The sequence below is a fragment of the Budorcas taxicolor genome, chromosome 2, assembly GCF_023091745.1.
Source record: "Budorcas taxicolor isolate Tak-1 chromosome 2, Takin1.1, whole genome shotgun sequence".
Classification (NCBI taxonomy): domain Eukaryota; kingdom Metazoa; phylum Chordata; class Mammalia; order Artiodactyla; family Bovidae; genus Budorcas; species Budorcas taxicolor.
The window spans coordinates 6,713,073-6,740,731 of record NC_068911.1 but is presented as its reverse complement, the minus strand read 5'-3'; the positions used below and the strand labels follow the sequence as shown (position 1 = coordinate 6,740,731).

The 27,659-nt window shown below is 44.5% G+C and overlaps 1 protein-coding gene across 1 annotated transcript; it reads right to left on the bottom strand.

Annotated features, from left to right (window-relative positions):
* Positions 1-212: 212 nt before the first annotated feature.
* STAG3 (stromal antigen 3) lies at positions 213-27,195 on the bottom strand. The gene is made up of 33 exons (XM_052664325.1): positions 27,017-27,195; positions 25,629-25,731; positions 25,137-25,250; positions 22,201-22,297; positions 21,427-21,503; positions 20,946-21,150; positions 20,377-20,528; positions 14,390-14,463; positions 13,420-13,543; positions 12,831-12,929; positions 12,547-12,626; positions 12,122-12,229; positions 11,767-11,881; positions 11,518-11,623; positions 11,232-11,335; positions 10,886-10,978; positions 10,690-10,779; positions 10,234-10,434; positions 10,043-10,113; positions 9,863-9,950; positions 9,312-9,392; positions 9,134-9,226; positions 8,822-8,990; positions 8,580-8,716; positions 7,716-7,817; positions 7,055-7,203; positions 6,681-6,809; positions 6,424-6,581; positions 2,329-2,503; positions 1,978-2,079; positions 1,593-1,671; positions 546-605; positions 213-336 (listed from the first exon to the last, which is right to left on the bottom strand). The coding sequence occupies exons 1-33, from the start codon at positions 27,193-27,195 to the stop codon at positions 328-330; spliced, it is 3,723 nt and encodes a 1,240-aa protein (XP_052520285.1). The 3' UTR covers positions 213-327.
* Positions 27,196-27,659: the final 464 nt, after the last annotated feature.

Here is a 27,659-nt window from a genome sequence, read left to right as displayed (position 1 = left end):
GCAGCTCAGAAACTTTCCCACAATACAGAAAAATATATGGGCTCCTTATTTTCAACACAGGTGTGCGGTGCCCCTCTCCACGACTGAGGTGATGTCCCCCGCCAATTCCAAACAGCAGAAAATAGGCACTCTGCTCAAAGAAAGGGACGGAGCCCCAGGAAGGACAGGAGCTTGTGACTGCTCCAGTCTAGCATCACCAGAGAAGGCCAGGGTAGCAAGGCACAGCCCACCTCTTTCTCCTCAGAGACCAGGGGTGGGGAAGCAACGATTCCTTTCATTCCATCTTTTCTGCTGGCCTTTTCTAAGTGGTCATGTCCTAGGGTTACATCAGAAATCCTGTAATGAGAAAAAGGAAAGTAATTTACAGAGACCTAATAATGGACCAGAGGTCAAAGAGATGATTCCAACGTCCTCCAGGTGACAAACTCTCCTCTTCCGGTACTGCCCCTCCTCCAGGACACGCTAAAGCCCCAGGCAACAGAGACTGCAGCCCAAGGCTGCGGCCTCTTAACTTGCCTTCTGCAGTCTCTTCTGGGGACACTCACCTCAATGTTGAGCTCTGTAGAATCTAAAAGGTCCAGCCTGTGCTCACTGGAGGAAGAGGACTAGAGAGAACGGGGTCAAATGTCAGAACAGTCCCTCCCCACTCCCATCACCTGCAGACAACAGAGGGTCCTTTCCCTCTCATGTGGCAAATTTCAGGCCGAGTGGGTCCCTGAAGCCAGGGAGGGCAGAGGAGCAAAGTGAGAGTCATCAGGGCAGTGCCCCCTCTCCTGGCCTGCCGGAGACCTTACATTTGCTCAGCTCTGGAACCAGAGATCGGGTTTTCCTGGGGGAACTTTAGCACTAAACACCTAACAGAGGTCCTGCTGTCTAGGCTCTGGGTGGAGCATTTTGTCTGGTTTTGCCTTCAAGCACAAGACCCCCCCAACCTCCACCCCGCTCCGCTATGCCCGTTCCTCCTCAAAGAGCAGAGAAGGGAGCGAACAGCAGCAGAAACACAATCCTCTTCTGTTTATAAGGTGCCTTTTCTCTGTATCTTACGTAAAGGTCCATTTTAAAGATGAGGGGTTATGGAGTTAACCTGATAAAGCAGGGAAACCTAGGACTCCTACGAGACATCTCATTTGAATTCCATGTGTTTCCTACTGAACTGGCAGCATTTCCTCCTGCGGGAACAGGCAGGCAAGAGCAGTGGAGTGAGTGGGGGAGGGGCTTGGGCAGCCCTCTCAGGAGCAGAGGTCTGTTGAGCCTGTGCTGGGACACAAGAGACTTGCTGCCAGGCTCCAAGCACTGGGTAACCTCCCATTTCTCTCTAGCTTGAGGGCTTCCTTTAATTCTGGGGCAATTAAGAAACAAAATACTTACATGGGGACTGAGAATGGGAGTGTGGTTCCAGTCCTTTTTGGTACTTAAAGTCCAAGCAAAGTGAACAGAAACTTACAAACCCTTACTCTTTTATGACTCTTTCAAAGCGTCTGGGGCAGCTTCCAGGGACAAGGCATCACAGGACAAAGGAGAATCACTCTAGGTTCTGTCCCTCGCATCTGCTTCCAGTTCTAAAGGGAGAAGGGACTACCGGGTCCACTCACCTTGCCTGAACCTTGCCAATCTTCACTCGAGTCGTTCTGAACTTCTAATTCTTCCTCATCCTCTTCCATCAAGCTGAGCCTGGAGGCAGTGGCCAAGAGTAGAGGTTTTCAAGGACCCAAGAGGAATGGGGCACCCCAGGGGGATGGGGAAGCGGGGGCAGGGCAGTAAGCAGACCAGGGCTCCAGATCTGCACCCCTGCTCCCATCAGAGCAGCTCTACATCTGTCCGTTTTATACACTAGGGCTCCACATTACGCTGGAAGGAAGTGCTGTGTGGTTAGAGCCAGTCCAGAAAGCACCAGCACAGCAGCACTGATGAGGGAGAATCCCCTCGTGACGGGGGACAGACTTGAAGTGAAGACAGAAGATGACGAGAAAAGCTCACCGGGTCAGCTGCTTGCCCAGACCAGGACCTGAACGGTTGAGCGGAGTCTGGAAATGCTGTGGACTCAAGGACCTTGACCTTGGGTTGCCTAAAATGTACAGGCTGTTGGGAATGAAGTTGGATCAGTGACAAGGGATAAAAATATAGGGTAAAAAGAGGAGGTAAGTGGCCAGCATTAAAGCCAGCAGAAAGTTCAGAGTGGAGGGAAAAAGAGAAAGTGAAAAGCTGAAAAATGGGGAAAGGACCTGAGAAGAACCAAGAATGAGGGGGTCCTGTGGCAGGCAACAACACAACACAGACAGGGAGACACCAGACTGGGGAATCAGAGCCAGGTTTCCCCGGGGGACACACCCTTGGGGAAATGCCAGTTCTGAGCTGCCGCCTTCTTCCATCTCCTCCGACGCCCCAAGGGGCTGCACACTCTTCACAGCTGTGGAGGTGAGGGCAGGTGTGGCCGGGATGCTGTTCGGCTGTAGGCTTTCCTCCTGGGATGCAGAGACGTCTTCTCTGTGCTGCCTGGAGGGCCCTGAAAAGCAGCAGAGGCACATGCTTACTGGAGACCAGGTACCACTAGACACTTCAGATTTTTCAAGATCTGCTCAGGATTTGATAAGAAAAAGTTAAATAAGAAGGCAACGGAAAATCTAGACGGTCTCATTACGACATGACTAAAACTGAGCACAGCCCTACGTATTAAAAAGTAGGGGTTATAGAATTGTATCAAGGGCTTGTCCAGGAGAAATTCATACACACCTTAGAAAACAAGATGGAAAGAGACATACATTCCACAGATAAACAGTAATGTACAAACACAAATGTGACAGAAGGCTGGAGTCGCTGAGACTGAGAGGTCTCAGTTAATCAATGAAGAAATCTGAGATTCCATTCATTCAAGGTTTCTGTAGTGAGAAAAAGTTTAGAATGGCCTGAAACTAGGCAGGAAGCATGAGAGTTAAGGAGAAACAGAAAAATGAAAGACTGGATTTTCTAAAAGCCAGAAAAAAAATGAAATGACCGTAATGTCAGCATAGTTCTAATACGAAGGATAAAAGGAAAACCTGGGGCTCAAAATATTAAGGAGTGTCTCTTATAGAGACTGAGGAAGGCAAAGGAGAAAGAAGCCAAAACGGTTAGAAAACCCAGGTAATGCTATTTTAAAACATAAGTCAAATTGATATTAGTATTTATCAACTGGAAATACTCATACACCTATTGTCTCCCTCCCCACAGCCTTGTTTGCACTCTGAAACCAATAACCAGAGAGTGAGCTGCTTCTGGTGTAAAGCAGAACATTCCCTAAACAGGGAAGAGCCACACCTGTGAGCTTGTCTTCCGAGAATAAACCTGAGCCGCCGTATGACTCCTAATCTCCCAGCCTATTTAACTGGTGTAATGTCCAAGGATTCAGCCCTAGGACCTCTCCCCATCTCCATCCTCAGTGACTTTCTTCGCCCTTCAGGTTCATGACTTTAAGCACCAACTCCTGCATCTATCTCAAGCTTCTGCCCCCACCCCACCCCTGCACTCCAGACTCCTGTCTCCAGCATCTCCACCTGTAACATACCAAACTCCTGGTCTCACTTCTTACAGACTTCCCCATCTCAGCTGCTATCAACTCCAGTCTTCCAATTGTTAGGCCAAAACCCTTGGAGTCATCCGCAACTCCTTTCTCACAACTCCTTTCTCTCATATTTTACATTCTCTTATTACGAGGCCCTGTTAGTGATAGCTTGGAAATATGTCCAGAGTCTAGTCACTTCTCACATCTGTCTCTCCCCAGTTCACCCGCTCCCTCCTGTCTGGGCCCCTACAGCAGGCCTCCTCAGCAGTTCTTTGCCTTCAAGCCCGGCCTCTCCTTCAGTCAGTTCTCCACACAGCACCCAGGAACCCCTTAAAATATAAGGCGGATCCTGTCACTCCTCTGCTCAAATCCCTCAATGTTTACCCACTTCACTCTGAGTAAAAGCCAGAGTTTTTATTCTGACTTACGCTTGGGACCCTGACAACCTCTTTGGTCCTGTATCCTACACAATCTCCACTCAGCAATACTGGCCTTCTTAGCTATTCCTTGAACAAGCCAGAGACAGCCCACCATGGTCTCCAGACCACCTGCACCCGCCTGTATGCTATCCCTTTAGCTGCCCCTTTTTTTTAACTTTTTGGCTGTGTTGTATGTGGGATCTTAGTTCTTTGACCAGGGATTGAACCCACAGCCCCTGCACTGAAAGCACAGAGTCTTAACCACTGGACCACCAGGTTAAGTCCTCATCTGCTATTCTGATAGACACCAGGCACCCCCTCTCACTTTGTCCAGTTTTTGCCCTGCATTCATACTCTCTGTGGCTTTCCCCGATCACTTTTTGTAAGACTCTCCCCACCCTCTTCCACAGCACATCGCTATCTGACACTATTCCAAAGAAAGCTAACTCCTGGATTCCAAGCACGACTGAATGCAAGGCGTGCAGTAAGTATGATGAATGAGCAATGGAACCAATTTTTTCAGTTTTATCCTAACTTTACAAACCCTCTGTTTTAGGCAAACCAATCTATCTGTTCACGTGCTTTGGCAAACACTGACCTGTTTTGCTTGTGCTGTTCTGCTAATCCATGGTACTTATTCTTCCTCTGTTCAGCTTATATAAATCTTACCCATTTTTCAAGATCTAGCTTAAATACCATCTTCTTGATAAAGCCTTCATAGATCAACTGAACATAAAATGATACCTTTCTTCTCTGAATTCTATAGCAGTCATCTGTCCAACCCCAGGAAAGTTATCACTTACTGGTGACTTCACAGCTCAGATTTTCTATAAATGTATTTTCTTTCTTTTCTATTAGATGGTAAGCTGCTTGAGAATCTGTCATGGCCTCTAAAACACCTAATACAGTATCTTGCGTATGGTAGGTCCTTAACAAGTATTACTTTACTGATTAAAAGCAGAGTATCCTAGTGGTATGAAAGATAACTTTAGGTGGTATACAGAAGACCTTAAAAAGAATTCACACCATATTTCACACCACACACAAAAATTAACTCAAAATGGATCATAGACCTAAATGTATTAGCTAAAATTAGAAAACCCTCAGAAGAAAACACAGGAATATATTTTCGTGACTTTAGATGAGGAAGGTTTAAGATATGACATCAAAAGCACAAACAACAAAAAAACAGCTAAGTTGAATTTCATCAAAATTAAGAACTTTTGTATTTCAAGGACACCATCAAGAAAATGAAAAGACAAAAAATGGGAGAAATTTTTTCTGTTTATCTGGTAAGAGACAACTCAACAATTAAAAGACAACCCTATTTTTAAATGAGCAAAGAATTTGAATAGGTATTTCTCTAAAGAAGATATACAAATAGCAAATAAGCATGTGAAAAGATGCTCAACAGTATTAGTACTTAAGGAAATACAAATTTAAGCTAAAATGGATGAGATACCAATTCAGTCACTAAGAGATGGATAAAATAAAAGACAGACAATAACAAGTTTGGCATGTAGAGAAACTGGGGCCCTTGTCAACTGCTGTAGGAATTGCAAAACAATGTAGGCACTTTGGAAAACAGTTTGGTAATTCCTCATAAAGTTACACATAGAGTTACCATATAATCCAGCAATTTCATTCCTACATATATCTAAAGAGAAGTGAAATCCTACATCCATGAGAAAACTTACACATGAATGTTCACAGTAGCATCATGTGTTAACAGTCAGAAAGTTGAAACAATCTAAATGTCAATTAACTGATGAATGGATAAAAGGACATTTCCATACAAATGGGATATTATTCAGCCATGAAAAGTTATGAGGTACTGACAAATGCTAAGAATGGATGAACCCTAAAAACATGCTCATTAAAAGAAGACACAGGCCACAGACTATGATTCCAGTTACATAAAATGTCAAAGTAAGCAAACCCAGAGACAAGAAATAGGTAAGTATACTACCTAGACCTGGGGGAATGGGGTATGACTACTAGTATTTTAAAATGTACACTAGAAAACTAACTTACATCTCAAATTTGTGATTTCTAGGGTATTATCACAAGATGAAACTATTTGAAAAAAATCACTTTAAAGAAAAAACTTATGTAAATATGACAGGTAATGATCTGAAGACTATAAAAATCATGAAGACTGTATAAAATTTTTAAAAATTGCAAAATAACAATATGTCAACAAGAGGCATCATAAATGTACAGATTTTTTAGTTCAATCTTTGGTTTTATCATTAGTTTCTATTTAATTTTTCATAGAAGTTGGCTATTTTTACTTGGCTAGATAAACCCTGAAGAATATGAGTAGTCTTAATGATAGTAGGGGCTCCATGAATATTTGACCAAACGCAAGACTGTGAAAGGCACAGGACTGCGTGCTCCTTCGCTCAGCAGCGGCAATCAAGGCAGTAGCTGAGCACCCTGACACCCACGCTCACAGCACTTCACCTTCAACTCGCCTCTTCTTGGAGCGGGGGTAGCGCTGAGGGCTGACCTCTGCCGTGTTCTCTCCGGGGCTGAGGGAGTGGCAGTAAGTGGTGACTGGACCCCAGGGACGACCAGGTGCCTGGGAAGCACGCTGCAGACACTTTTCCAGGTAGGACAGTCTAAGAGAGAGGCGGGATGGAGCCTGGCTGAAGTGGTCACAGCCCTCACCACACCCTTCCTCTCTCATCCACATCTTTATCCACCCACCCCTAACTTACAGCAGCTGCTTGTCCTGATGGAAGAGTCGGGGGGAGAACTCTGAAAGGAGCTCCAGGAATGCCAGATTTGGGGGCTGACTGGAGGAGCCAGCTGGGGGAAGCTCAGACAAGGAGAACTTGATGCCTTCCCTTGGTTGAGAAGAATCATTTTAGGAAGACAGGCCCCTCCCAACTCTCTCCCAGGGCTGAGGCATCCTGTCCAAGTGCTTCTTCCTCCCCCTGGACCCAGCCTGTCCCCCAGGGATACCCGCTCACCCGTGTGACTGCTACTCCTGGGACCCGATGACCCTCCCTCTGAGACCTCACTCCCAGCCGGTCCTGTACACAGACTCCGGAAGATTCAAGTACCTTGCCTTCTACCAATACTTCCTTACTTGTGTAGCATGATCACAAGGTCACGGTTCTGTAACTGCTGGGGTCCAAAGCTCAAGGCAAATCTCCTGGCCAGGTCCCTCATCTCGATGAAAGCTGGAAGCTCATTCAGGCCCTGGGGCCCTTGTTCCTGCAGCAGTTCTGTGTATAACTGAGACATGGCACACGGGAAAGGGAGGAACAAGATAGAACAAGCAAGTACAGCATTCCTTTCTCTGTCCAGAAATTCTAAAGGGCTTGGGACGCCATCTGCTGTTTTTACTTTCTTTCCTCCGAGGACACTGACCCTATTCCTGACTGCCTTGCACCAGAGAAGGCTTCACTATGCTCTGTAACAATACATTAAAATGTCTGTAGTAACTGAAGGAGCTGAGAGACAACAGACTAGAAGAAAATCAGGAACTGGCTATCTATCACTTTATTGCTGGTGCTCCCAGGTACACTAACTCACATAGGAGTTCTATGGGAGTGGGGTAGAAACTGCCCCGACAGTTAAAATAAATTACTTTTTATGGATCTACTAGTTATGAAGGAGACTGTCATGTGAAATAAAAGTCAAAATAAGTTAGAAACGTCCTGCTCTGAAAGAGCTCACGTTCTGAACAGCTAGGGGTGGGCCACAGAGGGACAGAAGGTCTGAGGTCCCCCAGGCAGAAGGGATACCTGCTTGAGGCTGAGCAGCAGGATTCGGGAACAGTGGCTTCGGTCAATCTGCCTTGCTCTAGTTAATGTTTCCTTGATAATATCACCATAGTCATTGTAGAACTGATGGGAAAGAAGTAGAGAAAATGATGTTGACCACAGGAAAGGACTGTTTGTGTTTTGATTTTTTCTTCACAGCCCTATTACCTCCTTCCAAAAGGACCTGAGGTAGGGAATATGAATCTAAGCATGAAACAACTCATACTAGACCACATCTCCCGCCAGTAGGGACAAAGCCCCAGAGAAATCACGGTTTAGGCAAATAATGAAGGGAAGAAACCCTGCCTGGAGTCCATTTCTCAGAGAAGAGTAGGAACCTGCCAGAACACACTGCTACTGCACTGAAACCTTCGCTGTTTGTCTCCCCTGGAACAGAGGCTCCAGGGGGCAGGAACAGTTGACTTTTGTTCACTGAGGAGCCCTTAGTGCCTGGGATACTAGGTACTCAATAAATAGAAATCAGCACGATGCTGGGTTGAGGAGACCAAGGTAGGTATCTAGGTACCTTGGAAGGACTGAACCCTCTTCTGTTCTTTTTATTCCCCTTCTTACATTACCCCATTCCACAGACTAGGTTCACAGAAAGAAAAATTTCTGGACAGGAAGATTAAGGTATTTTCCTTCCAATGAATTTCTTCCTAACAGCTTTTTCTCCACAGTTATTTACTACTAAGTCTCTTTTCTTTGTCCCTTTATTCTAAACTACGGGCCTTCCCCAGACTTTTCCTTTAAGCTTGGTACTATCATCTCCCCCACCCTTTCTGTAGCGCTACAGTGTCTGAGGTCATGGGTCAGAGCCATTCTCAGCCTGGCGCCCTGCTGTACCTTGTTGTAGTGTTTGAAAACATCCGAGGCTGCGTCCATCTCCAGCACCCCATAAAGCAACAGCTTGCAGAACCCAGCCAGGAGGCGGCGCCGCTGGTGCAGCTGCTCAATCTGTAAGCGATCCTCCTGGGAATGACCTGGCTCCCCCCAAGTGCAGAGTGGGAGCGTCAGAATCACAATTCAGGCCTCTTGCCCTCCAAGGCCGCAGGCCTGAGCCCCAAACCCTTCCCAAGCCCCGGTACCACTGCTCAGCTCCCCAGGCTGGATGAAGACGTGGTCCATGAGGAAGCTGGCCAGCTCAGACTGCAGAGTGGCTTCAGGAATAAAGACAAGAGGCCTAAGGAACTCTCGTCCCCCTACAGTCATCTGAGGACTGAAGATGAGAAGCAGATCACTTAACAAGACAAAAGCCTGTCGGGGGAAAAAAAGAATGCTTCAAAAAGACAGAAAATTGACCACAACAGAAATTATATTGCTAATTTCCCCTCAGAATGGGTTTCCTCAGACCATGCGAGTGGGGCTACAGACGACATGCATCCTTGACAAATGCTCACCTGCTCCTGGATCTCAGAATCCACGTCTGAGAGGCAGCTCTGGCAGAGTTCACAGAAGGCCACCATCCTGCCCTTCAAATCCAATAGCTGCTTCTGTGGAGACAATGACTTCAGGGGAAGGAATGAAGGAAGACACTGGTACTCCATTCCTGTTCCCCCTTCTCAGACCCATATTCACCTGGGAAACATCTGATCCAGAAATGTGGGTTAGTGTCCAAAGAATGGAAAAATAGACAAGAGTCAAGGCTGGCAGGGTCACCTGTAAGAACCACATGTTAAAGAGCAAAGATCAGTAGAGTAACGGGCAGGCGGGGAGAGACACAGATAGGCAGATACACATGAAGGAAACAAGGAAGAAAAAAGCAGACCAGGAGAGAGAGAATGAGATGAGGAGAGACCTACTTCCTTTTCTGGTGAGGAAAAAAGTGATTCTGGACAGTCTTCAGAGGATTCTATCCTGAGCAGGAATGCCATCTCTTCCTGATTTAAAGTCTCCTATAATCCCTCAATATTATCCTTGACTCCCCAGAAGCCAAAGAGAATGACTGTTTTCAGGTGCTGGAAAAGTACATTCACGTTCCAAGAGTGGGACAGAAGCAACAACATGCACGACGGAGCTCTCTTGTCCACTCCACGTCCCTGGGGCTGGAACCACCTGCAAGGTGGCCACCTAGGACACGGGGCCCTTAAAACTCCACTTGCTTCCACATTTCCAACTTGTCTACTTGCCTGGTGAGGAACCTCTCCTGTGTCCACAGCCTTTCGGAGGAGTTGGTAGCAGGGCTCATAAAGCTCCCAGCGGGTTAGGTCGTGGGCACTTTGTGGGGGGTGGAGGCAGGAAGAGGGAAATGTTACACTCCAACAGACACCGGCCGCAATAGAAGAGGGAGCAGGAGGGGAGCTGCTCACTTGTAGAAGGCAGAGAGGCGCTTCAGAGTGGCTGCCAGACTGTATACCTCATCTTCATCTAGGAAGGACGACTGAGGAAGAAAGGAGGTCCATGTAGCATTTCCCCGAGAACTCGTGGATCCACACCCCCATATCTCGTGGCCTCTCCCACACAGGTCTGGGGAGTCCTGTCACGTAGCCCTACTTCCAACCTGAAGCAGTTCTTCAAGCTCCTGCTGGAAGCGGTCGGTCAGGAGATCCACCAGCTGGCTGCGGGCAAAGTCCACCCGGGTGAAGAACGTGAACTCAGGATTACACAGCAGATAGAGGGCGTGAGCGCCAGCCTCAAGCACCGCAGGCTCCGCGTGCTTCACCACCACCTCCTGGAGCTGCTGCAGGAGCAGCTCCAGGTGCTGAGAGAGAAAAGGTGGGAGAACAGTGTCGTGGGGTAGCTGGGGAAGAGAACTCCTCCTGAGGGGACTAGAGACAGGAGAAAGGAAACAGCATTGACAACATTAAACTTCAAGGAAAAGATGCCTAAGAGAAGGAAGGCCTATTGGTTTTTCTAGAATCCATGTCCTTAAGAAAAACCAGGTACTGGCAGTGGAATCTCTGGCTCTGGGACAAAAGCAGCAAGCCAGAGGGAATGTATCGTCCTCTCCCCTCACTTTCTCCAAACGCCTGGTACAGTAGATGTTGAGGTCGAAGTAGTTGAGAAGCTGCAGCAGGGGAGCCACCTTCTCTGCGTCAGCTGAGAACTGCGGTGATTCAGAGGGAAGCCTGCTTACAACCTGCCACACTAATTTGGAGGCCACTTCCTTCCACCCGCTCTTTCCCAGTGGCTGAGCGATGAGGCACCTCTACCTTGGCCAGGAGCTGGGGGAGCAGGGGGATGAGATGCTCAGTCAGCTTCACCTTGTCGTCGGCTTGGATCTTACGTTCTTTTGGGGTTAAGCCCTGAAATTAATCATTTGGGGATGGGGGAAAGGTGTATGTATGTGTATTCCTCTGCCTGATAATCTTATCTTCCTAGGAAGATAAGCAGCTCCCTTCAGATTTCTTTTGCTAGAAATGGAAATCTTTTGAGAGGCAGAGGAAGGAGCACCCTAAGGATGCTCCTTCCTCTGCCTCTCATAAGATGAGGACAGACAGTACCTGCCTGGATTTAACACTGCCAACACCCCTCACCCCCGCACCCCTCACGCTGTACCTTCCTCCCTGTGACCCGTCCCACAGGTGGGTGGCCCTCTGAAGCTTGCCGGACACTGGACACAAGGATTTCTATCAGCGTGCTCTCCTGTACATCGCCCAGGTCTGGGTTGGCAGGCGGATGGAAAACACAGATTCATAGATTAGCCACACCCGATCCCTAAGAACCCCCTCAAGCACCCCCATCACCCATGACCTGTGCCTTTTACAAGTCAAGAGAGAAATCTCTCCTGGTTTCCTGTAAGGAGGGGAGAGGGCCCCTTCCCTGGCTACCAGCTGGCACGCACTCTGGTCCTTCTCCAGCAGCAGGCTTGTTAGACTCTCCCAGTCCTTCAGCAGAGGCCCTGCACAGTCCCACAGGCTGTCAACTAAGTATGCGGCGTGGTCATGGAGCTGTGGGAGAAGGTAGATGTTGAGTCATATGTTAACACGCCAAAAGTGGCTCCTGATGAATCATTTCTCCCCTTTGTGTAGAGCCAGCTCCCATCCTTCTCTACCTGTACATCTTAGCACAACAGTTCCTTTCCATACGTCACCTCACTCTCCACAAAAAAGGACAGCAGAAGGTAGAAGAAAGTCCTCCGGGGGCGTGGACTTCGGCGTCGCTCCCTCCCGCCCAGCGCTCTTGTCTCACACTCAGGGTAGAAGAGCCTGGTAGAAGGGACACAGGGAAAAGGCACAGCAAAGGAGAAAGGAAGAGTCCAAGTTACCACGGAGGGAGGGGCTTAACGGAGAAAGCGACACAGAGCTAAGGGAAATCTCCAGGGATTGAGGAGGGAAGGAGGCACCAAGGGAGACTAAGGGGTTGGGGAGGGGAGCTTAGAGCAGCAGCAGATGATAGAGAGAAACCAAGATGGTGTTAAAGAAACAAAGAAAAGGAGCCCCACTCACTTCCAGTACAGAAACTCCCCTGCAGCAGAGGCCAGGGCTCTGTTAGAGGCGTACACGACAGGGTAGATGCTCTCACAGTCTGTATCTGTCAGCACCCCGTCCATGCTCCTGCCGGGAAAAAAGCAGAACGAGCAGGTGGATATCGATGTTGTCCTCTGGCACAACTGAGGTTAGAAACGAGGCAAAGCCAACAAGGATTAACTCACAAAGAACTTTCAAATAGAAGAATGGGAGACAGAGGGATATGGAGTTAGAGAAGATAGGAAGTTTCCCCCTGAGCTCTTGCAACTTGGGGATCTTGGTCTTTCAACCTGTACACAGACAGGAGTCAACTTACAACGGGTGAAGGGAAAGAGACTCCGGAAGGGCCTGTCTAATGCTGAAAAAACCCTGAGATGCCTGTCTCTCCACTTCCCAGGACTCACTTGAGGATCAGTATCAGCAACCTAACGGCCTCCACTGCCACGTCATACTCCCGGTCCATGACCATGGAAACCATCCGGTCCTGTAAGGAGAACATCACTTAGTCCCTCCTTGTATCCATCCCCCAACACCATTCTCTTAGAATCTGAGAGATTCCTAAAGAGAGGGTGTAGAAGCAGACAGTGGGACAGCCACAGATCCGTAGAAGCAATAGAGGTGGGAAAATGAGGTGAGGAAATGGGAACCACAGACAGAGCCAAGCACAGGAGCACAGTCCTGATTTTACCTTAAAGCGGCTGGTAAAGAGCTCCAGGCGCGCAGTCAAGTCTTGGTTGCCATACAGCCCCTTGAGAGCCTTCAAGCACTTCAGACGCACATCTCGATGCTACCGAGGAGAATGGAAACATGAATGACTCCTCCTCTCCTTACCCCTGCTGGATCTCCATCGTTCCCCCTCAGCTTGCTCATCCTGGGCCTGGGGTCCTCGATATTGAAGACTCTGAGATGTCTCAAAGAGAATGAACAACTGTCTTCTCACTTAAAACCCAAAACTCTCCTTTTCAGCAGAATTAAGCAATCCTGATTAAGAGGATCTTTTGGCTACCACCCCAGCACTTGTATTACCACCCTATCAACAACTTTCTTGCCCTTTCATAGGGAAAGTCTTTCTCCCCTCAACTCTGTTTTAAGGCATTTACTCCCCTAAATATACCCTTCCTTCCCCTAACTTCTCTTACCCTCCCCAGTACTAGGGGAGTTTTGAGGTTCAGTGTCTTGATGAGTTCATCACTGATCACTAGTGAAACACCCAAGTGGCAAGATCAGGAAAAGCTGAAGCATCCTGGGGCAGGGAAGAGGACTGACTCAACTCTCACCTTATCATGCAGCGTCCAGCCAATATATTTTAAGTAGCTGTCAGTGAGGAAAGAGGTGCTGTAGCTCTGCATCCAAGATCCAATCTCCTCGATGCAGATAGCACGGATCTCAGGAAGGACATCCCTAGGCACAGAGAGAAAACTGACCCTTTTCACCTTCTCTCCAAACTGACTTTCTATCCTAGCAGATATCTCTTTGTCACAGAAGAGTCTATTTTCTTGATTAAACATCAATTACTAGCTCTTTCACTTCCTCCTCCCAATGTAAATAAAACACATTAAAAAGTGAACAGTTCCCTTCTATAACCAATCATTAAAACTTATCCTCCATGCCCCTTTTAAACTGATTTTGGAATCTTAACTATCGGCCAAACTGCGTGTGTGGTGAACTGAGATACAGCTGATGTACAACATAATCTTCAGGTGTACAACAGTGATTCATAATTCTTACAGATTATGTTTCATTTATCCTAAGACGATGAGTTATATTCTCTGTGTTGTACAACATATCCACGTGTGTGTGTGGATTCCCCTTCATGGACACTCCTTAATTCTACCAGCTGTTTACCCAGTATAAAACTCCCCTGCCTTTAGCACAGTGAAAGGCAGGGTGAAGTGGGCTGGGAAAAGGCCTGTAGAGCTGTAAACCCTCAGAAAGGCCCTGCTTTTGGCTCTCTCCTCTTGTCCTCTCAAGGCTCAAGCCCCAGGAAGATGGGGGAGGGGAGGTCTTAGGCAAAGTTTGAGTTGAATAATACTCATCAATGCCTGATGCTTTTATCTTCCTTCCCAGAAGAGTTTACACAATCCTTTGTAGGCAGGAATAAATTAAACCTAATTTGGAACATTTGTTATAGAGTTTTTTCTGAGCTGTGGGACTAACCAGGTAACAGGGTTAGGAGGGGACCTTGTTATTTCTACAGACTCCGTAACTGAGGACCCAGCTGCTTCAATGAGGAGTGCAGTAACTCACCTGTACCGATGTACAAACACACCCCTGAAAAGGGCATTCATCATCCCCTCAATCTCCTCTTGATGCTCTTGAAGCTGGAGGATGGGGAGGAACAGGTCAATCTCTCATGTCCCCCAGCAGTATAAGGCCACAAAAATATTAGAAAAATATGACATTCACCTGTTTCCTATTAATTTCAGGGCACAGTCTGAACCTCTTGTATCCTATGTTCCCTTTTAAAGCTTTTTTTAAAAATTTTCAGGTCATGTGGCTTTATTTCCCACATGTTCACAATACTTCTATCTCCCCAAATCATTTTTTTCTCCACATGAAAAATACACATCTATAAATAAGGTATGAAAGTTACAAGCTACTCTCTCTCTTTCCTTCGAGGGTATGGATTAGATACCTTGGAAAAGAATATCACCCACTCATCCACATGTGATAGTGGATACCCCAGTGAAGTTAGGCAGTCAGTAAGATACCTCTAAAGTACAAAGCTGACGAGAAAGCTGGCAAATGAAAGTAATTAAGCTAATCAGTCTAAAGCAGAGAAAAAGAAAATGTAGCCAATAAGTTATCAGAATAGAAAAAGGTTAAACCTAATTCTGGAAGAAGCTGTATAGTCAACTAATGCCTGAGAGATTTGTGTTTTGAAAAAATAATATCCCTTCTGTGTCTTGTTATTTTACCATCTTTGGCTATTTAGAGGTCCTAGCTGGTAGTTATACAAGTTTTTTACAAACATCAATTGGGGAAATTTTTTTTAATAAATGCAATTTGTTTGATAAAAGAAATGGAACCAAAAAAAGAGAAGGACGCAATTAGATTCAGTTCAGTTCAGCTGCTCAGTTGTGTCTGACTCTTTACAACCCCATGAATTGCAGCACGCCAGGCCTCCCTGTCCATCACCAACTCTCGGAGTTCACTCAAACTCACGTCCATCGAGTCAGTGATGCCATCCAGCCATCTCATCCTCTGACAGAATGTGGTCCACTGGAGAAGGGAATGGCAAACCACTTCAGTATTCTTGCCTTGAGAACCCCATGAACAGTATGAAAAGGCAAAATGATAGGATACTGAAAGAGGAACTCCCCAGGTTGGTAGGTGCCCAATATGCTACTGGAGATCAGTGGAGAAATAACTCCGGAAAGAATAAGGGATACAGCCAAAGCAAAAACAATACCCAGCTGTGGATGTGACTGGTGATAGAAGCAAGGTCTGATGCTATACAGAGCAATATTGCATAGGAACCTGGAATGTCAGGTCCATGAATCCAGGCAAATTGGAAGTGGTCAAACAGGAGATGGGAAGAGTGAATGTCAACATTCTAGGAATCAGCGAACTAAAATGGACTGGAATGGGTGAATTTAACTCAGATGACCATTATATCTACTACTCTGGGCAGGAATCCCTTAAAAATGGAGTAGCCATCATGGTCAACAAGAGAGTCCGAAATGCAGTACTTGGATGCAATCTCAAAAACGACAGAATGATCTCTGTTCGTTTCCAAGCCAAACCATTCAATATCACAGTAATGCAAGTCTACGCCCCAACCAGTAATGCTGAAGAAGCTGAAGTTGAACATTTCTATGAAGACCTACAAGACCTTTTAGCACTAACATCCAAAAAAGATGTCCTTTACATTATAGGGGATGGAATGCAAAAGTAGCAAGTCAAGAAACACCTGGAGTAACAGGCAAATTTGGCCTTGAAATACGGAATGAAGCAGGGCAAAGGCTAATAGAGTTTTGCCAAAAGAATGCACTGGTCATAGCAAACACCCTCTTCCAACAACACAAGAGAAGACTCTACACATGGACATCACCAGATGGTCAACACTGAAATCAAATTGATTATATTCTTTGCAGCCAAAGATGGAGAAGCTCTATACAGTCAGCAGAAACAAGACCGGGAGCTGACTGTGGCTCGGATCATGAACTCCTTATTGACAAATTCAGACTTAAATTGAAGAAAGTAGGGAAAACCACTAGACCATTCAGGTAGGACCTAAATCAAATCCCTTATGATTATACAGTGGAAGTGAGAAATAGATTTAAGGGACTAGATCTGATAGATAGAGTGCCTGATGAACTATGGACGGAGGTTCGTGATATTGTACAGGAGACAGGGATCAAGACCCTCTCCATGGAAAAGAAATGCAAAAAAGCAAAATGGCTGTCTGGGGAGGCCTTACAAATAGCTCTGAAAAGAAGAGAAGCAAAAAGCAAAGGAGAAAAGGAAAGATATAAGCATCTGAATGCAGAGTTCCAAAGAATAGCAAGAAGAGATAAGAAAGCTTTCCTCAGCGATCAATGCAAAGAAACAGAGGAAACCAACAGAATGGGAAGGACTAGAGCTCTCTTCAAGAAAATCAGAGATACCAAGGGAACATTTCACGCAAAGATGGCACTCGATAAAGGACAGAAATGGTATGGACCTAACAGAAGCAGAAGATATTAAGAGGTGGCAAGAATACACAGAAGAACTGTACAGAAAAGATCTTCATGACCAAGATAATCATGATGGTGTGATCACTCACCTAGAGCCAGACTTCCTGGAATGTGAAGTCAAGTGGACCTTAGAAAGCATCACTACGAACAAAGCTAGTGCAGGTAATGGAATTCCAGTTGAGCTATTTCAAATCCTGAAAGATGATGCTGTGAAAGTGCTGCACTTAATATGCCAGCAAATTTGGAAAACTCAGCAGTGGCCACAGGACTGGAAAAGGTCAGTTTTCATTCCAATCCCAAAGGCAATGCCAAAGAATGCTCAAACTACTGCACGATTGCACTCATCTCACACACTAGTAAAGTAGTGCTCAAAATTCTCCAAGCCAGGCTTCAGCAGTATGTGAACCGTGAACTTCCTGATGTTCAAGCTGGTTTTAGAAAAGGCAGAGGAACCAGAGATCAAATTGCCAACATCCGCTGGATCATGGAAAAAGCAAGAGAGTTCCAGAAAAACATCTATTTCTGCTTTATTGACTAGGCCAAAGCAATTAGATTAGTGATTCTCAATTTGGGGTTCCCACAGGACTTTAGCAGTCTGAAGACAGTTTTGTTTATTACGACCTGGGTACTACCGCCACCTAGTGGATACAGGCCAGGGATGCTGTGGGTTTGATCCCTGGGATGGGAAGATCCCCTGGGAGAGGAAATCGCAACCCACTCCAGTATTCTTGCCTGAAAAATCCCATGGACAGAGGAGTCTGGCAGGCTACAATCCATGGTATGGCAAGGATTTGGACACAACTGAGCCCATATGCTGAAACAATGCCAGGACAGCCTCCTAAATGGCACTGTTGAGATTAGATGTTATCTGTTACGCTAACAGGTAACAGGGAAGCAGAATTGCAAGGCGACATTCTTGAAGACAATCGACCCAACTGAATAAATCAATATCCTGAGGGGGAAGTGGAGGCTGGGGCAGAGGTTCTGTACAAGATTAAAGGAGACTTAAGAAACACAAAAGACCAAGTGAAATGCACAGTCCTTAACAAAGCCACAGTCTGGCTGGAACTAACCAGATATAAAAGGCATGGAAACAGTGAGAAATTTTATTTTCTTGGGCTCCAAAATCACTGCAGATGGTGACTGCAGCCATGAAATTAAAAGATGCTTCCTCCTTGGAAGACTAGCTATGACCAACCTAGACAGCATATTAAAAAGCAGAGACATTACTTTCCCAACAAAGGTCCATCTAGTCAAAGCCATGGTTTTTCCAGTGGTCATGTATGGATGTGAGAGTTGGATTATAAAGAAAGCTGAGCGCCAAAGAATTGATGCTTTTTAACTGTGGTGTTGGAGAAGACTATTCAGAGTACCTTGAACTGCAAGATCCAACCAGTCCATCCTAAAGGAGATCAGTCCTGAGTGTTCATTGGAAGGACTGATGGTGAAGCTGAAACTCCAATACTTTGGCCACCTGATGCAAAGAACTGACTCACTGGAAAAGACCCTGACACTGGGAAAGATTGAAGAAAGGAGGAGAAGGGGACGACAGAGGATGAGATGGTTAGATGGCATCACTGACTCGACGGTCATGAGTTTGAGCAAACTCTGAGAGTTGGTGATGGACAGAGAAGTCTGGAGTGCTGCAGTCCATAGCGTTGCAAAGAGTTGGACGCGACTGAACTGAAAAGGCATTTTGGGGACAAATGGAAATTTTTAAATATGAGTTGGGATTAGAAAATATTAGGGAATCACTGTTAATGTTTTTGGATAGGAAAATAGTACTGGGATAATACAGGAACATGTTTTTTTAGAGGATATATTCAAATCTTTAGGTTAAAATATCTCCAGGTGGCGCTAGTGGTAAAGAATCTGCCTGCCAATTCAGGAAGTGCAAGAGATGCGGTTCGATCTCTGGGTTGGGAAGATGCCCTGATGTAAGAAATGGAAACTGGCTCCAGTATTCTTGCCTGGAAAATCCCATGGACAGAGGAGCCTAAAGGGCTACAGTCCATGGGTCACAGAGAATCGGACATGACTGAGAACACACATACACATCCACAATTTAGTAAAAAAAAATATCAAGGGAAAAAAAAATAGATGAAGTATAGTGAAATATATGACTGAGTGATTGAATGAAATAATAGTTGTTAAATCTAGATAGTTCATATGTTGTGTTCATTCTACCAATATATCTTTTTGAACATTTGCATATTTTCATAATTAAAGGAAAAGGAAAGAGAGGGAAGGAAGAAAGGTGGTCTATCAATACCAAATTATACGTAAGTCAAAAAGGGAGACTGAAAAAAGGCCATTGGCTATAGGGATTAAGAAGTTACTGGTTTGGAGAGAACAACTGGAAAGAAAAAAATGGGGATGGAAGCTAGGTGGCAAAAAGGATTCAGGTGGATATTAAGGAGAGAAGGAAATACTAAAAGGATAGAAATGGAGTAACTTATAGAGAAGGATTAAGGATAGATTCAAACGCTTATATACATTTATAACTGGAGAGAGGAAACCAGTGGGGAGGGAGAAATTAAAGACAGAAAGTAAAACTACAACTGATGAAGCAAGAGCCAGAGAAGTCCAAATAAAATAATCACACACGTGTATATAAGATTTGAGACAGACTTAATACATATACTGTTTAAGATCACACTGACAGTGAAAACAGCAAAAGAGAATCCGGGAAGTAGAACGTTCCCTCCTCTAATGATTTAGCATGGAAGAGTTCTTTGATGAGAGCTGGAAAACAGTCAGTTGGCAAAGTTAGACATGGTGAGTCCTGCCAACCTCATGGATGGGGAGGTCTCAGATACTCTGGAGAAGTAAGGGGAAAATCAGTGTTAAGTTTCATGACATACACAGCTGTTTGAAGGTTTGCACAGTGTAAGAGATTTTGGGGGGGGTTATGTCCTCTGGTGGTCTTCTTCAGGTTTAAAAGGAATCAAGGCAAGTACCTACTATGTGCTTAGGTAGGCAATTTACTTGTCTCATTTAGTCGTCACAAAAACAACTGCCTCCTTTTAAAAGGAAAGGACACTGAAGCTTAGAGGTTACATAAGGCCATGGAGCTAGTAGCTAACTGGAACAGAATTTAAATCCAGGAGTGAACGACAGGCCTGTGTCCTTTCCATTCCTTGAAAACTTGGCTTCCTCCACCAGCAGTTGGCCTCCCAGCACTCCTGCACACCATACACTTGAGATAAAAGTCAATGCTCAATTCCTTGCACAAGATGCAGGCACAACACTTAAACACTTGTGATAATGAATGCAGACAATAGAAACTGAGCAAAAGTGGAATTACAGAGAACTTTTAAAATTTACTCTAAACTAGAGATGCTCTCTCGAACCCACATCCCAGAAACAAGCTGAACATACAATGACCTCTAACAGGATGGGTCTATTAAACTACTGCCAGACTCCATCATTCACAGTCTGAAAGCTTGCCTGGGCACTGTGCCGGGGAGAGAGAAGCTTGGGGGCTGATAAGGCGGTGTGATAAGCAGCTGTGATGGAAGCGAGAGCGGAGCGGGAGGCAGGGAAACATCTCACCTCCCTGCGTTTCTCCAGCAGGCTCTCGAGCCGCTCAGGCGCTCTCTGTCCCGGACCCTTATTCCGTTCAGCCTCGTACTGACGCTGATTGTTGTCCTTGTGCAGACTCAGCTGGAGGGCAACTCTTACCAGGGAGGTCATCAGCTTCATGGCTTTGAGTCGGTAAAAACAAGATAAGAAAATCATTAAGTGAGAGGAGGGATGGTATGTTCAGAAAAGAAGGAAAAAGGGGCAGTGAAAAAGAAAAGCTAGAGCAGGGTGACCCTAAAATCCTAAGACTCACTGTTCTGGAGTGGGCTTTTTCTCTCCCTCTTTTGGGCTTCTTTTAATCCTTAGCCTGTTCTCAGTGAGCTCTGAGAAACATGTTAAAGCTGGAAACTGTCACTATGATCTACCCCTTTTAACAATCCCACTAGTGAGAAACTGGATGAAGGTTCAGGACAAAATAAGCATGACCTTGAAATAAACAGCTAGAATGCAGGCAGGAAAGACGATCCAGGACTAGAGAACAGAAGGACGTTCTACCAACCCCCATGAGAACATTTACAGAGTTAACAGTGACCGCTTACCAGCCAGGGTGCTAGTGTGACGGAAGGCACGGACCTGGGAGTCTGAGAGGCCAGTGAGCAGGGAGATGAGGTTGTCCATGGGGAAGCCATCGTACAGGAGGCTGTACTGGCACTGGTAGACCAATGTTCTCACAAATTCACAGAAGCTGCCCTGGAACTTCTTCCAGGATGGGCCTGAAGCTGTCAGAGGATAGTCTCCTGAATCCTAAAGAAGAGTTCATGAAGAAGATGGGAGAGTTACTACCAGATCCATGGAGTCATAGGGACTGGATGTCAAAACCCAACCATACAGTAAAATGTACATCTTATTCTCAACTCTGTAGGCATATTTAGATAATGTATATAGGTCCCTTTTGCTCCCAAGAGATTAAACCCCTCCTTCCAAAAGCTATCCTATTTCCCAGAATCGAAAAGAAGAGGGTAATGGGCCTTGTATTTTGCAATAACAGTGGCTAGAGAATCCTGGACAGTCTTCCTCCACCTCATAAAACTGTTCGGTTAGGTGCCGGATGATCTCTGAGTTAGACATCGTCTTGAACATCTCAGGGGTCACAGTGCCTGAGGAATGGAGGAGATGAGATACTTAGAAGGAAAATAACAGATACCATGACCATTTACATAAACATTTGAAGATGATCTTAAAAATATATTGAAAAGAGCTCAGGTGGGGAATCAGAAGACCTGAATCCTAGTCATAAATGTGCTACCATGTAACTGCAATATCTGATATAAGGCAACCTGTCTAAAAAACCCCAGGGAATCAAACAGCAGAAAACTACAGTTAAAAAAAAATATTCCAAAGAAAAAGAAAGCAAGAAAACGATACCAGGTTCTTATAATACAACCTGCAGTCTTATAAGACTATCTGCCCCAGTAAATTAGGTCATGGCCTTTGGGGACCTGGGGCCACAGTTTAAGCAGAGAAATATGAGATGAAATGGCTGAGAAATAAGGGATAAGAAAATAAAAGATTATTTAGAGAAAAGAAAAGTCTGATGGTCCAAATCTGTAAACATCATCACATTAGTATGTCTATTTTTCTCCAAAGGATTCTGTCTCCAAACCAATACATTTCATTACTGGATCACTTCCCTATTTACCAATCAACAGTGTAGTTGATACTAGTTAAATAAGGGAAACTTTTCTTACACTTTACCCTCTCTCTATAGGAATGCCTAATTCTACTCATATTCACAAAGAAAAAGTTTTATAAAAGAAAAAGGCTGGGGGTTAGAAAAGGGTAAAGTTTCCTCACCTTTACATCCACAAGACCGGATGAAAAAGTTAACGAGCTCCAGGAATGCGGCATTCTGGTCTTGCTTGTAGCTATCCAGCCACTCATCTACCAAAGACTGGGAAAACAGTGTGGATGATTTCTATTTCTGGCAATATGATAGACTAGAAATTCTGTATAAGCTTCCTAACTGACGCATCTAAACTTGTGATTAAATTAAAAACATCTTTTAAAATGATGTACTACTAAACAAGAATGAAAGGTAGAAATTCCATAAAACCAAAAATGGAAGTGAAGGTAGCAATTCTGGGAGACAAGCAAGCTGACTTTTGCTGAGGGTCTACTAAACCCCGGGAGCCCTAACTTTCTGTCCAGATGGATGCACAGAATGTAGAGCACAGGAGACAAAGGCTAAAGGGCTTCCAAAGAGAGTAGTCCAAAAGGAGGCTCCTGCAAAGAGGCATACCTTCATGAAAGCAAGAATGAGAAATAGATTTACAGGTCAGAAGGGAAGCAAGACAACTAGCTTGTTATGACCTTAGTGTGGGGTAGAAGAAAAAAAGAATTGTTCCTTCAGGATTCATAACCATAAGCCAGTTCCCGTATCTGGATTTGCAGTCCAGATCCACCTTTCCAATAAAATAAAAATAATTTCAATCAGAATTTAATTAAAAGTGATTCTTCAGACTTCCCTGGTGGTCCAGTGGTTAAGAATCCACCTGGCAATGCAGGGGACGTGGGTTCAATCCCTAGTCTGGGAATATTCCACATGCCATGGGGCAAATAACCCTATGCATGCCACAACCACAGAAACCTGCACTCTACAGCCCGTGCTCTGCAACAAGAGAAGGCACCACAATGAAGAGCCTGCGCACCACAACTAGAGACCCGCCCCTGCTTGCCACCTCTAGAGAAAGCCTGCACACAGCAACAAAGACCCAGAACTGAAGACCCCGACAAAGACCCCAACAAAGAAACAAGGTACTAAAACTAACCACTAGCCGAAAAACAGACAGAATTACATTCACAGGCTTCGAACACTGGAGTTATCACAGATTATAAAATTATTATTTCCATGATTAAATAAAAGAGAAGCTTGAAAATACAAGCAAAGAACAACTAACTTTGGAAAGGGGTCAAACAAAATGTGTAGAGGTGCAAAATATAATAAATAAAATTTGAAACTTCAATGAATGGATTAAAAACAGATTAGATACAGCACAACATGAGTGAAGTAGAAGATTAAGTCAAAGAAAGTATCTGAAATGTAGCCCAGAGAGACAAATAAAAGTAAGGAAAAAAGTTATTAAGACATGGAGAAGAGAGAGAATTTCTAATGATGTCTAATTGAATTCCAGAAGGGGATTAACAGAATGAGAAAGAGGCAACATTGAAAAAGAATTCCGCATAGTTGTCAAAAGACACCAGTCCTCAGAGCCTGGAACCTAACTGATCTCAAGCATGAAAAGAAAAGTTTATACCTCTGAACATCTGATAATACATAAGAACACAAAAGCAAAGCAGTCTTGAAAACTGTTAAACTAAATAAATTACTTACAAAGGACATGCATTTAACATTTACAAACAAAAGCATTTACAAGTTAGACATGCACAAAAACAGTCCCAGCCGTATATGGTTATTAAATTAAATCAAACATTAAAAATGTAGTTCCTCAGTCACACCAGCCACACATCAAAAATCCATGTGTGGCTGGTGGAATACTGTACCAGACAACAGTGATACAGACATCTCCATCATTAGAGATTGCTGTATTAGACAGCGCTTAGACTGATTGCTGACGTTCAATAGCAATACAGGAAGTTAGAAGGCAGTGGAATAATCTTTTTAATGTGCCGAGAGAAAAAAAAAACTCATCTTAGAATTTGATACCCAGCAACCTTTTGAGAACAAGGGTAAAAGATATTTTATACAAGCAAACAATGAGTTTGTTAATAAACTCTATCTAAAAGAGATTTTAAAACATAAACTTTGGACAGCAAGAGAATGATTCTGTGTGGAAGATTTCAGATTTGAAAGGAAATGATGCAACTAAGAGTTTGCATACTGCAACGAAGACTGAAGATCCTGAGAGCCGCAACTAAGACCCAGCACAGTCAAATAAGTTATTTTTTAAAAGAAGAAATGATGAACAAAAAGTGATTAAAATGTAGATAAGTATAAACAAACATTATTTAAAACAATGATGTCTACTTGGAAGAGAAGGAAAGGACAGAACTAAAACCCTGCACAACAAACAGCATGTACGGGGGCTTCCCTGGCAGTCCAGTCATTAGGATTCTGCATTTCCACTGTATGCAGCCTGGGTTCAGTCCCTGGTCAGGGAACTAAGATCCCGAAAGTCATTTGGCACTGCCAAAAAAAAAAAAAAAAAACCCAAACAGTATGTAAACTGTAAGGTCTAACTGGAATTAAAATGTGCTTAGGTTCTTGTATGAGATGAAACATTCAAAAGGAAAAAAAGAGAAGAGGAAAGAGAAACAAAAAAGGCAAGATAAAGCAAAACCACATAAGATGGTAGAAATAAATGGAAATATCTCAGTACTGACAATAAATATAAATCAATCTCTCTTGTTCAAGGAGACACAGGCAGAATGGATAGGTATAATTGTCAAAGTGGAGCTACAGGTGACAGGGGTGAACACATTGCCACCCGAATCCAAGATGCTTCTCTAAATTATCCAATGCCTTACCATGTCCCTTCCATCAATCAATAAAGGCAAGACCTACCCTCATCTGTGATACTATTAGGAAAGGAACATTGCCCCTCATGCAAGATCTCCCTTACATCACTCTACGGAATCACCCTGTGGCCTAATCTGCCTTTCTTGATACCAGTTATGTTCACTAAATCAAGTTTGTAAACATTTGTTCCTATCATCCCACCCAGCAAGGAATGTGATGGTATCAAGAAACGGAGGTGAGATAACTGTTTTACCTGCATGTCACCTTTGGCACCTTTCACAGCATCAAAGAGATCACTGGCTGGCGGCTCCGACTCTTTCTGACCATGAGCACGTACTGTTCGGGACCTCCTCTTTGGAAGTTTTGCCTAGTTAGTATAAAGAAATCATGAATGTTTTTAAAAAGTAAAAGTGACATTAACACTTACTCTCATCAAAATCAGTTAGGCTTAAGCTGCCAATTCCACAGCAGAGTTTGAGTTACTGACTCAGCTTAGAAATCAAGGATTTTTATATTGTCAACTTTATTATTTCTAGCCTTATCTCCTTTTAAAAGTTCTGTAACCCAATTCCTGTTCCTCTATACCCTAATACTGTATTCTCCGCTCTTCAAAATCTGCCTGCTTTCTACTTCTGTCCCTTAATACTCTTTAAGCCCTGTCCTTTCATCAGGCATAACACCTGAGCCTCTTCTAGGTTTTCTTTCGCTGCTTCCCAGACCAGGTTCAAAAACAAAACTGACTCACTGGGGTTGGTTTGAGTGGACGTTTTGCTGCTCTCTTCTTCCCATTTCGTCTCAAGCTGTCTTCGAAATCACTGCCTTCACCAGCTGACAAAGATTCACTATCCCTATGAAGGAGTGTGGTTCTGCTTAGATACAACACCCTAGTCCCTATATATAAAAGGGTAAATGAATTATAATTTCTCTAATTGTACACTCCTCTCCATGAGAAAAATATATTCAGATTTTAAGGAGAGATGAGCTGACTGTTGCCAGGAAGTAGAGACAATGTCTTAAAAGAAAACTTTCACTTAAAGAAAGCATTGGAAATGAAGAATGAGGCAGAGGCAGATGAAGCAAAACTCTTTCCTGCTGCTGCTGCGTAGTCGCTTCAGTCATGTCCGACTCTGCGTGACCCTATGGACAGCAGCCCACCAGGCTCCTCTGTCCACAGGATTCTCTAGGCAAGACACTGGAGTGGGTTGCCATTTCCTTCTCCAAACTCCTTCCTAATGTCCACATTAAAAAGAAAAGATAAAGATATTCACATAGGCAGTAAGGGAGATCACTGCTGTGTAGAGAAAAATTAGCATGGGTCAGGAAGTCATGTTTGATTAATACTAATACACAAACAGGAGATTAATATGTGTCTGGTGTTAAATTTCAGCCCTTAAAACAAATTCACCTCTTACTGATTAAAATGTACAGAATATATATAACCTGGTCTTAAACAGCACAATGATTTCACAAGAAACTAAAATTACCAGGGGATATTTTTATAACTATAACTGAAATATAAACTTAAAAAATGATGAATCATTATGTTGTATATCTGAAACTTATATAATATCATGCATCAACTATACCTCAATAAAAAAAAAATTACCAGGGGATAAATTAGACCTTGTATGAGACTTTTTTTTCCTGCAAAGATTAAAAAAAATTTTTTTTTAAACCCAGGATGTACTCTTATAACTGTCACAGAATAAGCTCATAAATGCTAACAGGTGATGACTTGTTTCTATAACCCTAAATGAAGGAATTACAGGACACCAACTAAAAAGGATATATTAGTTTTCCGGCACCAAATAAAGAACTCTTTTCCCTTTTCCCCATGTCTGGGCCCTTACCAGAGGCTGTCCCTGCTGAACATACACAGACGTGTTCAAGAAAAGTTTAGACATGATGGATGATGGATTTGTAACAGGATGGATTATTCTTGACGCTTCCAACACCTAGGGCAGCTGAAAGGCACCCAGCAGAGCTGGGGGCAGGCGTGGGTCACTGTTCTGAACCAGCACAGCATCTCCTACCTTTTCACAGTCACACATGTGTTGCCAGTTTGCTCGTTTGGAAAATGAAAATGCGAAAAACCCAAGGACGACGCAACCGTTTCTCACCAACTCCACTCACCCCTCTGAAGTCCGCTTCGAGTCCCTGTCATCGCAGGGCATAGGGACAGACACAGAAGAACTAGAAGCAGCAGACACGCTCCTCCGTCCAGCTGCTACCGCTCTGCGCAGCGGCGAGGACGCGCTGCTCGGGGAGGAGGAGCTCTGGTACCGGGAGGACGACGACCGAAGGGTGGGCATGGTGGTCCAGCTTCGGGGAAGAGGGAAGAGGGAGGAAGGCGTCCTGACCCATCACGTTTCCATTCCCAGCTCCAATGGTCCCCCTTCTTTACAGGGGAATGGCTCTGGAACTCAGGGAGTGGGGGTGGGGGTGCAAAATAAGAGGGATAATACACTGTAGATCAACTATACGTCAATTAAAAAAAAAAACAAACAGAAAAGCACAGCTTTATGGATAAACCATAAAGGAAAAGACTAAAGTTTTTTTAATGTGTATGTTTTGGACTTTCCCGTCGGGTCCAGTGCTTAAAACTTCACCTGCCAATGAGGGTCGGGGTGGGGGCGCGGGCAGCGGTTCTATCCCTGGTCAGGGACCTAAGATACCACATGTCTCCCAGCCAAAAAAACCAAAACATAAAACAGAAGCAATACTGTTACCAAAAAACACTTTAAAAATGGGGCTTCCCTGGTGGCTCCGTGATAAA